The following is a 13,119-nucleotide window of genomic DNA, read 5'->3' as shown; positions in this document are numbered from 1 at the left end:
AGGCCATGCCTTCACTCCCTTTTATTCTCAGGCACAGTGAGCCTTTGCAAGGCCGAGTTCAAAGACTAATAGACTGGCAGACAGCAGGAGTGATGATGGATGTTGGGCTAATTTGGTGGGGAGGCATGAGCAGGCCAACCCCCTAGCACCTGGGATACCAGCTTGCGTGCTGCTTGCAAGTGGAATATTCCAGAAGGGTACAAGTGTGCCAACCAATTATAGAGGGTCACATAGAACTCTTGAGAGAGAATGCTTTGCGGCATCCGTTGATGTCCCTTGTACTCCCTGTTTTAAAAAGTGTAATTAAAACAGTTCTGTTATTGTCAAACTTCCTGAGTCGGTCTGATTATTGATGTACGAGTAAGATCTGCATCCCCATCCATCTCAGATACTGTTACCTCGTCTTAAAAGACCTTCGGGTTCACACCAAAAAATAAACTGTGATAAGGTAACCTGACTACAGATATTGTTTGAAACAGTTGCAGAATGTTTTTATGATGTAAATTAGAACATTTGGAATCGTGTAAAATAAGCAAACTGATTCTTGTGTCAAACAAGCAGACCTGAAATCAAGCTCACCAGAGTTGTGTATTATTTGTCTGTCTCACTCCTGTCTAAGTCCCCTTCCGCTTTCCAGGCCTATATAAAAAGAAGGAGCAGGTAATGGGCTAGTAAATGCCAGTAGACTGTGAGAAGGCTAACCTTTTCACAGATTACAGTACAGTATTATGCAGTGAGAAAAGATGATTTGTCCACTTGTTTTTCTTTTTTGAAGGGACCACGCTCTAGACCTACTCTATGCTGTAAGTGTTATAACAGGTACATTGTGTTGTAACCGTTTGGTACTACTACCAAAGATTTTATCCACCTCTGAGAGAGGAAAAACCGAGTTTACATAGTGGGACTCAAACATATTACTATGCATTACTACAACTTTGGATATTGCACAAGCTCAAAATATGCTACAGTGAATGTGCACACCCTATGTACTATATATGTTTATCCACTTCTGAGAGAGGAAAGGCTGAGTTTGCATAGTGGCACTCAAACATATGAATATGCATTTCAAGTGACTATGCCCACCGTATGTACTAGGGTGAAAAGACAAAACAGTGAATCATTAATTGATCAGATCAGACCTTAATTGAAAGCAGCAACCACAAAGAAGGCTCAGAATTTCAGCAGTGCACGGAACAATATCATAGCATTTATTATTTATGTTTTATCTTCATCAGGCACGTGGGGACCCCTCACAGGGTGGGGGCAGGGCTCAAATGCACCTTTTGCTCTTCCATATATCAGTTTCTGCATGTTTCCTGTTTTGTTATTCTTTTTGCTTTTTTCGAGCTCTAGGCCAGATAGGTCCTCGTTCTTGTTGAGTATTGGGCAGCAACGATGTTGCATTTGTCATCTAGGTATAAGGGAGCATGCAAAGTTATGGCTTTGTAAATGGTGTATCTGGTCTTGAAGGTGATGCATGCTTCTAGGGGCCACCAGTGAAGTTATGTGTGGGCATAAAGTGGTCACATTTGTGAAGGCTTTTGATGAGGTGGGCTTCAACATGGAGGATGCTTTTCATTGTTGAGAGGGCAAAGGTCGGTAGGCCAATGAGTAGGACATTTTCACCGTCCAGATGAGAATGCATGCAAGCAGTTAATGTGTGGAAGAAAGTTATTGATTTTTCACAAAAGAGAGAGTTGATATCAAACCTTCTTGGTTTTCTTTGCTATGTGTGTTTTAAAGGAGAGATGGCTGTCAAAGTGGAATCCTATGGACATGGTAAATGGAATCCATAGCCTGGTGAAGCCTTCTAAATTGATGACAAATACCAGGTGTGAATATGGGTCTCGGCTGTCTTATTGGAGTAGAGAAGGAATTATATATTTTAGGGAAGGAGTTTGAGGCATGTGCTCGATATTCAAGATTGGATCATAATAAGGCAGGCCAAAAGCTGGCCGATACCTTTGGTGGAAGTAATTTTGAGGTACAGTTGTGTATTATTTGCATATTGGTGAATATGGATCTCGTGGCTGGTAAGGAGAGATCTGATGGGCTCCATGTAGAGGTTGAATGTCAAGGGTGAGAGGATACTTCCTGTGGGGCACCAGAGGTAACAGGTAGTGGGTGATGTAGAGGTATCCATCTAGGTATGAGGTGAAACCCTGTAGAACAGTCTTACTGATTCCCATGTCGTTGTGTAGTATATGAATGAGGGCCTGACGATCTAGTGTGTCAAAGTCTTCGGAGAGCTCCATTTGTACTAGGAGGCAGCAGAGCCCATCATCGATGATGTGAAGAACATCGGCTACCACTTGGATGGTGGCGGGCACCCTGCTGCATCTGCGTCTAATGTCAGGAAGAAGTTGAGTGACTACCGCTCTTTCAAGGATCTTGCCAATGAAAGGAAGGTGTGCAATGGACTGATGGTTGCTGAGGTCATCAGGTTCCAGTGTTGCTTTTTGGGGGTGAGAGTATTTATCCAGTTCTATAGGCAAAAGGTAATATAGTTCCTTAGGTTAGGATGTATAGACTATAGCTTGGAATGGATGGAGTGCTTTGTCAGAAAGAAAGCTATATTATTCAATGAGACAGGCAAAATAATCCTGAATAAAATATGGCTCACTACTAGGCAATTCCCTTCTGTCCCCACTAACCAACATACATTGTAATCTCTCTCAATCTTGCACACACAATCAGTCTTCACACACACCAGGATATGGAACATTGTCACTGCTTATTTCTTTAGTCCAGCAGCTAGCCAGGTCCTCACAGTGCTATCATCTATTGATTGACCTTAGGCTTCCAGCTCTTTAAGATACACACACCTCCAAGTGTCTCTGCCAATGACCATGCAGAATCACACCAACACTCATGACTTGGGTACTTTTATCCCACAAGCATCAACGCCATAGGATTCTCATCTGCTTCCCCTTCTGTCTCTCTAAAAACACCCAACCTCTTTTCTAACAGGACCACACACAGCAAGTATGCAAAGGTTTTACAGGTGCACTATTCAAGACCACTTTACATTACATTAAAAATCATGTATCAGCAACTTGAATTTTCCTTTTTTTGTATAAATTGTAAATAGTTTAAAATCCAAGGTACTCACTTTGTAACATGCTTTTATCAAACTATGATCTTAATTATGGGTCCATTGGTAACAGCAGTAAAAACAGGTAGTTATTCAATTACCATCTGTTTTTACCACCTTGTAGTTTATTAGGTTGTAGGTATTTACATAATGCATTATTCCCTTGGAATATAAAGACATGAGCGGTGGCATCACTCTGTAAATGTGCTATGTGTGTAGGAAGTTTTCTGTTGTGTGTGAAGGTTGATTGTGTGAACAGTGTAAGGTGGTAACTACAGCCTTATTTTGAGGGGGAATACCTCATGAAATCGCCTCTGCTTGTTACATCGTGCCCACTTCCAATACTTGGAGATAAGCCTTGTTTCTTCTGCAAAGGCAGCACAAGGACCTTCCTGCACTGCAGGGAAACTTAATTCTGCAAGGGGGCTAAAAAACGGGGCGAGGTAGCGGGCCTTGCTGATTCCCACCCTATCACAAACTTTACAATGTAATGCAGAGAAGAGTAAGTAATGACAAGACTGAACAGAATCAGAACGACCCACTACTGAACCTAATACATTTCCATCGTTAAAACAATGGTGGAAATGGTTAAAAAAATAAATGCTGAAATTACTGCATGCAGATTTGCTGAAATACCACATGTGGTTATTTGGTTCTTTTGTATACATTATCCAGTAGAGACGGAGCCCCTCAGGATATCGTATTTGGCATTGTTAATTACTAACTGCTGTAATCCAGCCTGAAAAACTGCCAAACTCATAATCAGTACTACTTCACTAAAATTTCGAATTCTGTGTCAAGAACAAAAGTAGTTAGATTGGTTAACTTCATTCATATCAAACAATGCAATACACGATATTGGTTAACTTAATTTAATAGGACTAACATATTAAGTCATCACATATTTCAGTTTTGTCTAATAAATGTACTTTGAAAAACCTCTGAAAAGTTAATTTTGGGAGAGTCACAGCAAATATCTCTTCTGCTCACAGCTTTGCTCCCTGGTGTTCGGCATGCCAGCAGATTCAAGCTGAGTGGGAGAAATTTGCAGAGAGCAGTATGGCGCTGGATGTTACGGTTGGAAAGGTGGATGTCACTCAAGAACCAGGTAGTGTTCTGTTTCATTTTCATTTCTAAAAAAAAAAAAAACTCAGCGAACAGCATGTTTTCTCAGTCTTTGAACGTAAACCATGAACTACTGGTGCATTTGCAGACAAAATACAAACCACTGGCGAACTTCGTATTAGTTTTGATAATTAGTTGTCGTTGACCTGCTGCTCCAAATATTGTATCTGCCCAATACTAGTTGAAAATAGATTTTAGAAGAAAAAAGCAACACTTGTAGTTGGACAAGAAAGATATATTCATTGAATCATTTATTTTTGTTGAAAATTCCTTTATTAAGGTATGTTGGCAATAAAAAGAGTAATCGAAAAAATATTTTGTAATGAATAGTCCTCTACATGTGTTTCTCCAGCAGTGTTAATGCTGGTTCATCAGGAGGGGTTTAAAGGACAGTTTTTATATTTTAACTGCAACATCAGTTTTACTTAATTGCAAGTTTCGTTTTGATGAGTTTTCAAAATTAAGTCCTTTATAAGGGTGTGTTTGTAGTCAGTGCTCCAGATAAGATTTTGAGGTGGGAGTATTTTACTCCCTATTTTTAAACTTTGAGAGTAAACGTGATTTCAAGAGGGTAAAAATGACTATTCTCCTTTGCAAGAGAGTAAAATGTATGTGACATCCAAACGACATTAGGAAATCATTGCTATGTGGCAGCCTTCTGCATTGTGACAGAATACACCTTTCCTTATTTCTCTAATGTTTGGCCATTTGATCTCTCCTGTAAATATTTAAATGTTGAAAGCGTTCTGGCTTCTGTCAAATAACCTGACCTTTGCACTGCCTTCTACTCTCAACTTGTGTGTAAATGTACACAGGAAAATAATAAAGCTGTCGTCTTTACAAGATTTTCATGCGTAAAAACGCCTAGTACGTACCTTATCTGGAGGCCTGTTTGTAGTTATAGCGATGAGACCCATGTACGGGTTTGAGTGATACGTTTTACGTTCATTGGAAGGAAAGCAAAAAAGTTGTTCAATATAACATTTCCCTCTCTTTTGCAAAGGAAAAGGCACTTGTGTGTGAGTCTCTGAGGTCAGCTGCATGCACACATGATTATATTGCTAATTCTGTACCCGACTGAGCCTCAATGAACCCATTAAATGCACCTCTGAGGACAAACCCTGTGTACCTAATGGCACAAAATAATTGGGACTGGATATAGTGTGTTGGCTATGCTTATGCAGCCACTATTATGCCAATAAGGTGAGCATTATGGGTATTTTTGTGTATTTGGGCATGCCTGAGCAGTAACTCTTTTTTACTCCTTTTTACATTGGCTGACAATAGTGTTACAACCAATACTGACAGTCAAAAGCAGTTGTCAGAAAAGTAAAGGCTGGATTGCAGTCACTCCTCTCACCCTTTTCTACATTTACTGCACATTGAAGTGATTTAAAACGTCAATTGTCGCCTGAAAGATATGGGCTAATTTTGGCTATCAAGCTGCTTCTGGTGTCATAACAATAGTGTTTTAGGTGGGATCTTTTGTAGAACATTGTAATACATATATGGTGTGGTGTTACATGGTTTGGTGTTAAACACTAGTATTTAGTATGTTTGCACTTTTTCTTCCCTTTTTGGTGCTTCAATTATCTGTGTATTTACTGTCTTTGCATCTTTGGTGCTTCCTCCATTTGAGTAAATGAGATCATTTATAAAGCATGCACTGCCAACTAAATCACGTCTTGGCATTGGGTTGCACTTGAAACATTTCTAACTTTTTGTCTCTTTCCTATATTCCTTTTCACTCTATCATGCTCCCCTGCTCTGTCTCCTAGCGATATGCCTGCACATTATACAAATCGCACCTCCTATTCATTTTAATATTCTTGATGAACAGACGTTTCTATTTTATTCATAACTAGCGGTACAACCCGGCATTGCAAGGGGCTGTTGCTGACATGCACTTGGGAGTCTGCTATAGCCTTGTGTATGTTTTATTGTGTCATAGGGCCTCATTACAGGTCTGGCAGTAACCGTGCTGGTAAAACCGGCAGGTTGCGGCTGGACCCGTAATGAATTACCGGTGCCTGACTTTGTGGTGCCACTGGGCTATTCTGAGTCCGGCGGCCGGGAAGTCAGGCGCCAGTAATTTTGTAATTCCCCAGCACCAGCACTGTTAATAACGGTGCCAGTGCTTCTGTGAAACTCTGCAGGAAGGTGCTGTTCCACCCGCCAGGTCTGACCCTGGCGGACGGGATGGCACCTGCATGTAGAGTCGTATGGTGCCGGGCCGATAACCAGTGCCACGAGCACCAGTGTTTCTGGACCAGCACAGTCATAATGAGGCCCATAACTTCCTATTTTTTAAAAATCGCCAATCTCCCGAAAATGCATATACTGATAGCATACAGCCGGACCCTGCTTCACCCCTTTGTAGGGCGAATGGGCGGGGTTGGTCAAATGCCACTATCACCAGTATACCCCAGACTGGTATGCCGATCTTGTGTCCTAACTTCCAATTATTGGAAAAAAGTAAAGAAATCGTCAGTCTCCCAAAATCGCCTATATTGATAGCACAGGGCCGTACTGTGCCCTGTGCAGGTCGGATGGATGAGGTTAGTTTTCAGTATCACCAGTGCATCCCAGACTGGTATGCCGACCTCAGGTCAACATTTCAGCCCACCAACTGTTGTGGGGCTGAAGCCAACAATCGCAAAATCGGCAATCTCCCCAAATCGCCTATACCGATAGATAGCACAGGGCCAGACCTCGCCCTGTGCAGGTCGAATGGATGGGGTTGGTCAAATATCACTATTGTCAGTACACCCTGACTAGTATGCCGACCTTGGGGCAACATTTTCACCAACTGTTAGGGGGCTGGAGCCAACACCGAACTTACACTTTCACAAATATATATATATATATATAAATATATATATAGATATTAACAACAAATTGAATCACACATTAAACTAACATAAAACAGTCAATGAAAGACAATACCAGTGAAAGAGAGTAAAGAGAGAGGAAAAGGGTTGAACACCCCACAGCGTCACCACAACTCAACTAAAAGACATTTTCCAAAAGACACATTTTCTTTTGGACTTGTGTTATCTATTATCACTCATTCAGCATTATTTAATGATTTCCCATTGTCTATTTTACAGGATTGGTTACAGTTGCATCATAATAAAAAAAAACTATGATAATGCTACACACTTGCCTCTCTTGTGATGTATGGGCCTCTATTTGTTCACATTGACTGTTCTCAAAGGGAATCATTCAAAGCCAAAATACTAGAGTTGTTAACACTCCTTCATTTTTTATGTCATTTACAGAGCACTATGCCCAAAAGGAACTTGAGCGCTAATGTACAAATGCAGAGGTTGCAATAGATTTTCGATAGCAACCAATCAGAATTGAGTCCCACAAGTGGAACACAAACAATTCTTCTAGGCAGAAAGGCAATATGCAAACATGTAGATAACTTGACTTTCAGGAAAACTTTCAAGACCTGTTTTTTTTAATGCACTGGGCTAGCATTGATACTAACCAAAAAATCTGCCATCAACACATTGGAAGTACATTTCAAACAAGCTATTCTGTCCTTTGCTTACTCATACACTGACACTTTCAATGTTCTAACGCACAACGCGCATGCCTCCTAAACCGCACACACCAACAAATAACATATCCTTCCGATCACACTTCCTCAAACACTACACATTTACAACCAGCTCACATAACACCACTCACTGGATAAAGTATTTGATCACAATATGTATGAGCGGCTCCCCTCTGGAAACACATGCCTCTCTGCCCCAGACAAATAACACCTAGAAACAAACACACACACAGACTTCAGGGTAATTACAGTCTGCACTTATCAACATAATAGCATAGCTATCTTGCATTTTCCTTTTCCGTCTAACCCAACCCCCACTGAATCAATCTATGTATCAATGCGTATTACCCTTGAGTGTATGTTGACCTTTAGATGTTATGAATATCTTCCCTACAGAGTTTTTGTATCAGTAAACCAACAAGTGTTTCTACTTGCCATATAGTGTCTTTCATACTCATATATAGAAATACATTAATGATGCTAACATTCTCTAAATAGCATGAATGTATATTTATTCTGTTTAATATATGGAGATAATATATGGACATTAAAAATAGATTATTCAAGCACTATACTGTTCCTTATGTGAGCAATTAAGTGCTGGAGTAGATGCCCAGAATCCTACTCTTCTAAAATGTTAGAATTGCCTACTAGCAATCAAAAAATGTATGTTGCCATTGTGGCACAGTAAAATCAAACTCACAATTGTGATGCTGAGGATTGGCAAGCCAGGTGACAGATGAGGTTATACAAACCAACCTCTAGATAACCCCTTAGGCTGAAACTCTGTCATTACCTTTATGGGTAGTTAATTAAACACACCCTAGAATTGATCGTTCAAGAGCCATGGATCAAAACATATTACAGGTGAAACATTACAAATCCCCCTGCAAATGATTCCTCTTATTTATTTATTTTATTTATTTCTAATATGCCAAAGCCTGAAGACATCAGGGTGTACTTCCTCTGTGCTTTGATGGATCCGCTTATCCTGCCTAAGAAGTACCAGGGACAACCCAGGTTATAAATGAACACTGTGTGGAAACTCAATACAACAATAAACATCACCAGCACAGGAACGATTCAAAGGCTAACCTAAAAAATACATCATGGTGTCTCCTAATAGTTGATATTGATATTGATATTTATTTCTATCGCGCTCGTACACAAGTGTTTCAGAGCCCGACAAGGCAAGGGAGGGGAACAGGGGTGAACAAAACAGCGATTATACTAGGCCCAGTGACATTGAGAATGTGCATGTGCATGGGAGAGGGGGAGGGGAAAAGTGTATGGAAGGAGGAGAAGTGGAAAGTGCGAAGCAGAGGAGAAACAGAAAAATAACAACAAATAAATAATAAAGGCAACAAACAGTGGTAATGCAGCCAGCAATTTGCAAGTGCTAGGTTTAAGGCAGCAGGCAGGGTAGGGCTGATAAGTGCAGGAAGAAAAAGGGGGGGCTGTATGGGTACAGATACAGACCCCAGTGCAAGGGGTGGCCCAGAGACAGTGCGGGAGGGTGGCAGGGTGAGCAGGTTCCTGGGCCCGGAGGACAGAGGGTGGCCAGGTGCATGGTGCCAAGAGAGAACAGATCAGCAGGGGAGAGGGGGAGCGAAGGCAGAAGACAAGAGGACGGTCTTGAGGTGCTTCCGGAACCGGAGATGGTTCTCCTCAAGTTTTAGAGTGGCAGGGAGGCTGTTCCAGAGGGAGGCCCCAGCAGAAGACAGAGATCTACCCACAGCTCATTTCTTTGAAAAACGACTGACCCTGAGGGAGTTGGAGGTAGAGGAGCGAAGAGCTCGAGAGGGGAGTTATTTGCAGAGGGATAGCTGAAGATATTTTGGACCCAGGCCCCAGAAAGCTTTGTGGACAATGCAGAGGGTTTTCAATTTAATCCTTGCATCCACTGGGAGCCCATGGAGAGATTTCAGAGCTGGAGAGATACGATCCCAGGGCTTGAGGTCAAGGACAAGTCTCTCAGTTGAGACAGTGAGTACAATTAGAATCTGGAAAAATTGGCAAAGTTGCAGTTTTCAGCCCCATGAGCTGTTTCCTTTCTCAGGGTGTAGGAATTTGAAAGCGGCCTGCTGCTTGTTTTCATGGCAGTTCAGGTTTGAAATTAGTTTTGCCTGAATTTGGGAAGATTGGCAAGGTGCCAATCTTAGGCTCTAAGACTAAAATTAAAGTCTAGGCCTAATCATTAAATATGTTTTCTTTTCTTAGCTAGGCAGGTCAAAATCTTGTGGGCCAGCAGTCTTCCAGGCCCTTCCCCCTGTTGTTCACAGTGGCATAGCCTTTGGTAAAATCTCCGGAAATCTTCCCAGGCTCTTGAAACAGCTGCTTTGTAAGGGCTGAGCCCCACCCCTGTTTCCTTGTTAGCCAAAAACCTTCAAACAGTGTCATTTATGTAATCAGTACGAACAGTAGAACAACAAATCATGTTTGTTTATATTTGCATTGAACCAATCTTGTTGTTATCTGTCACCAGTATGTGAACCTGCGTATTTGAACAAGATGGGCTTTTGCTAAAAATGTTTAAAAAAAGACATAAGTGCTTCATTCATAACTTTTACTACTGTTACAGTGTCCTAATTAAGCAGTCAAACTAGCTTTGGGCCTCATTACGAATATGATGGTGGGGGAAAAAACTGTGGCAATTCTGAGAAACCAGACAGTGTCTCACCCACTAGTCCCTGATATTCTGTCATCCAGGGGGCCAGCACACGACCATCGTTTTTGGATCCAGTTTCTGGGGGTGGACCAGTGCGGGAAGATTATGCTGGATGGTGAGATGCGGTATCCCTCTCTTTCCTGTAACACCTTTACCCCATCATATCAGATAGGATACATAGGAACTCAATCCCCCCGCCCCCTTTTCCTCCACAAACACTTTCACATGACAGCCCGCTCTGGGAGAAAACAGACTAACACCTGAGCAGTATACCTGATGTGTCCCAATACAATGGTCAGGCGAGGTCAGGCAATTACTGACCATCACTCACACCTGACTTCCATTAAGCTTCCCCACACAAGGAAACAGCAGTTTCGAGACAGCAGCTGAACGAGAGAAGAAAGATGACAAAACAGGAAGGGATCGCAAGGACGGAAGTTCCCTTGAACTTTCCTACAAGGAACTGTTACTTTCAAGAGCCCTCGTTAGCAGAAAGCATAAAACCAGGAAACCAGGCTAGAGAATCATGTATAGTGTGTCAGAGATAACAGGGGGCCCTCCTGCATCACTAATCAAGGCGGGGAGAAGCAGCAGCCAATGTGGTACCATCCTTAGCTCTAAGAACAAAGCAGCGCCAGTGAAATCAACACAGCCGGTGAGTTGGGAAGACCGGTTTGTGTTGAAGCCAAGGTTGCAAGCAGCAATATTATATGGTGAGCGCTGGGATGAACATTGTTAAAATGTGTGTGATAAAAGATGCAAGTAAAAGTTGAACTGCTGATGAGCGTTTGAACTTTGAAAAGCAAAATACAATACCTTTGACAGAGAGGTCCGGCACTGTGTAGGTGCTCAATCGAAGGATTCTGTAAGGTATCAAGCTAATAAGTGGCAGAAGTGAAAGATAAAGGGTTGTGTTAAGAAGAGAACTAAGAATTGTGAATCGAGGTGGTCTTGCAATGGGTCAAGCAAAATCCTGGGCACAGTCGAAAGTGTTTCATTTTGATATATTGAAGAATGTTTGAAAAGTGAGATATATTTTGTCCGAGGCCGGTGGAGGGAGACCAATTGAAAGTTTTGTGTGAAAGTGGGTCTGAGCCTGGGGGAGGGGAACCCGGGGTGAACAGTGAATCACTGAGAAGTTGTGCATAGGAGAATCCTGAAGAGAAAGGAACTTTGAATGTTTGCTTGTCTCATCAGGCCCTCTGAGAGAAGAGACTTTGAATGGCAAAGAGACTTTGGTACAGACGGTCCTGGTACTGAGATTTTGAACTCCAACCTCATGCTACAAAAGCCAGAGTATGTGCTAAGCTTGAGTGTGCCACCTTGTCCTGTGCTGACAGCGTGTAGAAGGGAAGCTAATGGCTAGACTATCCTGACATATAATTTCTTGAACACTTTTCTTTTGTAAAACATTGTTTCCCACACCATTTGTGTTTAGAAGTAACGATTGGCAAATGGTTTATTAGTATAGGCTCTTTTATTTTGACAAGACACCACTAGGACTGCGCTATTATTATTTGATGATCGTAGTTTGCTCCCTTCTTTAGATTTAGGATTAAATTGGTGTTTTTCAAACCTGATTGAATTTCAATAAACACCCTTTAACTGTGGTCACTTGTATCCGTCTTACTGGTTGATACCATGCCATCTTTGCATGGGGTGTCAGGAGTGGGATATGATGCAATTTGCAAAAATTGAGAATCCATGTTGACAATCGTTGTACGACTAGGAGGAGAAAATAGAATTGTTGAACTCCTCGATTCTGATTGTGTTTCCACTCTTAAAGAGGTTTTGTTTTCCCAGCTTCACGTCACAACTGATCAACAAGATTTATTTTTCAAAACTCAGCTGTTATTAGATACCCTCCACTTTCCCACTATAACATCCAACAATGGGATTGAATAATCTTAAAAATATGACCAGCACACATCTTCATTAGACCTAGCACTCTAAATACACCTCTTCACAAACATTTTCCTTTTGGTACCAAATCAGCTTCGGTCCCTGGTCCATCAGGTTTAGTAATCAACCTATCAAGATCTTCCTCTCTGTCGGAATCGGACTCAGAGGAATCAGACGACTTTGAAACCCTTTCAGAGGGAGTCGAGACCTGTTTTTTGTCTGATTCAGAAAATACTACAGAAGGAACCCTTACCCCGTCGGAAAACATGGCCAACCTAACCGCCATCATGGTCCAGCTGGCCATCAATCAGATTTAAGCTGAAGCTCGGTTTCAAGAGAATTTAACAAAATTGGTTGACTTACAGGTAAGACCCCTACTACCTCAAGGGATACTACAACCATACCAAGAAGGCAAAGACCTAAGGAATTTCTTTTTGAATTCCGAGCAATGAGCCGAGCAATTGGGATGGGAAGAAAACCTAAAAAAATGTTATTTTGGAACTCTGCGGAAAGTTGAGCTACAGACCGACCTACCAGATACTTAACCTTGCTCAGGGGGCTACCTTTATATCCATAAAAGAGGGGCTTCTATAAAGGGTAGGCCAAACATGCAACTTCTATCTGCAAAAATGAAGGGCTATTAGACTCAACCCCAGGAAAATCCTCCTTAAACTAGGCAAACTAGGAGAACGAATTAAAAACACAGTCGACCTATGGATTAACAACAAAACAATGGAAGAATTGGTAGAAATGATTACTTTG

General features: G+C 41.6%; 1 protein-coding gene across 2 annotated transcripts in view; it reads left to right on the top strand.

Annotated features, from left to right (window-relative positions):
- The window catches only part of TMX4 (thioredoxin related transmembrane protein 4), a 754,579-nt gene that overhangs the window by 147,893 nt on the left and 593,567 nt on the right, over window positions 1–13,119 (top strand). For both annotated transcript variants that reach the window (XM_069608283.1, XM_069608282.1), the window contains exon 2: window positions 4,087–4,202. In XM_069608283.1, the coding sequence (XP_069464384.1) occupies window positions 4,087–4,202 (116 nt within the window). The remainder of the gene's footprint in view (window positions 1–4,086; window positions 4,203–13,119) is intronic.

Source organism: Ambystoma mexicanum, chromosome 4q, assembly GCF_040938575.1.
Source record: "Ambystoma mexicanum isolate Mex_15411 chromosome 4q, UKY_AmexF1_1, whole genome shotgun sequence".
NCBI classification, from domain to species: domain Eukaryota; kingdom Metazoa; phylum Chordata; class Amphibia; order Caudata; family Ambystomatidae; genus Ambystoma; species Ambystoma mexicanum.
Note: the sequence above shows the minus strand (reverse complement) of the source record. Positions and strands in the feature narration are given on the sequence as shown.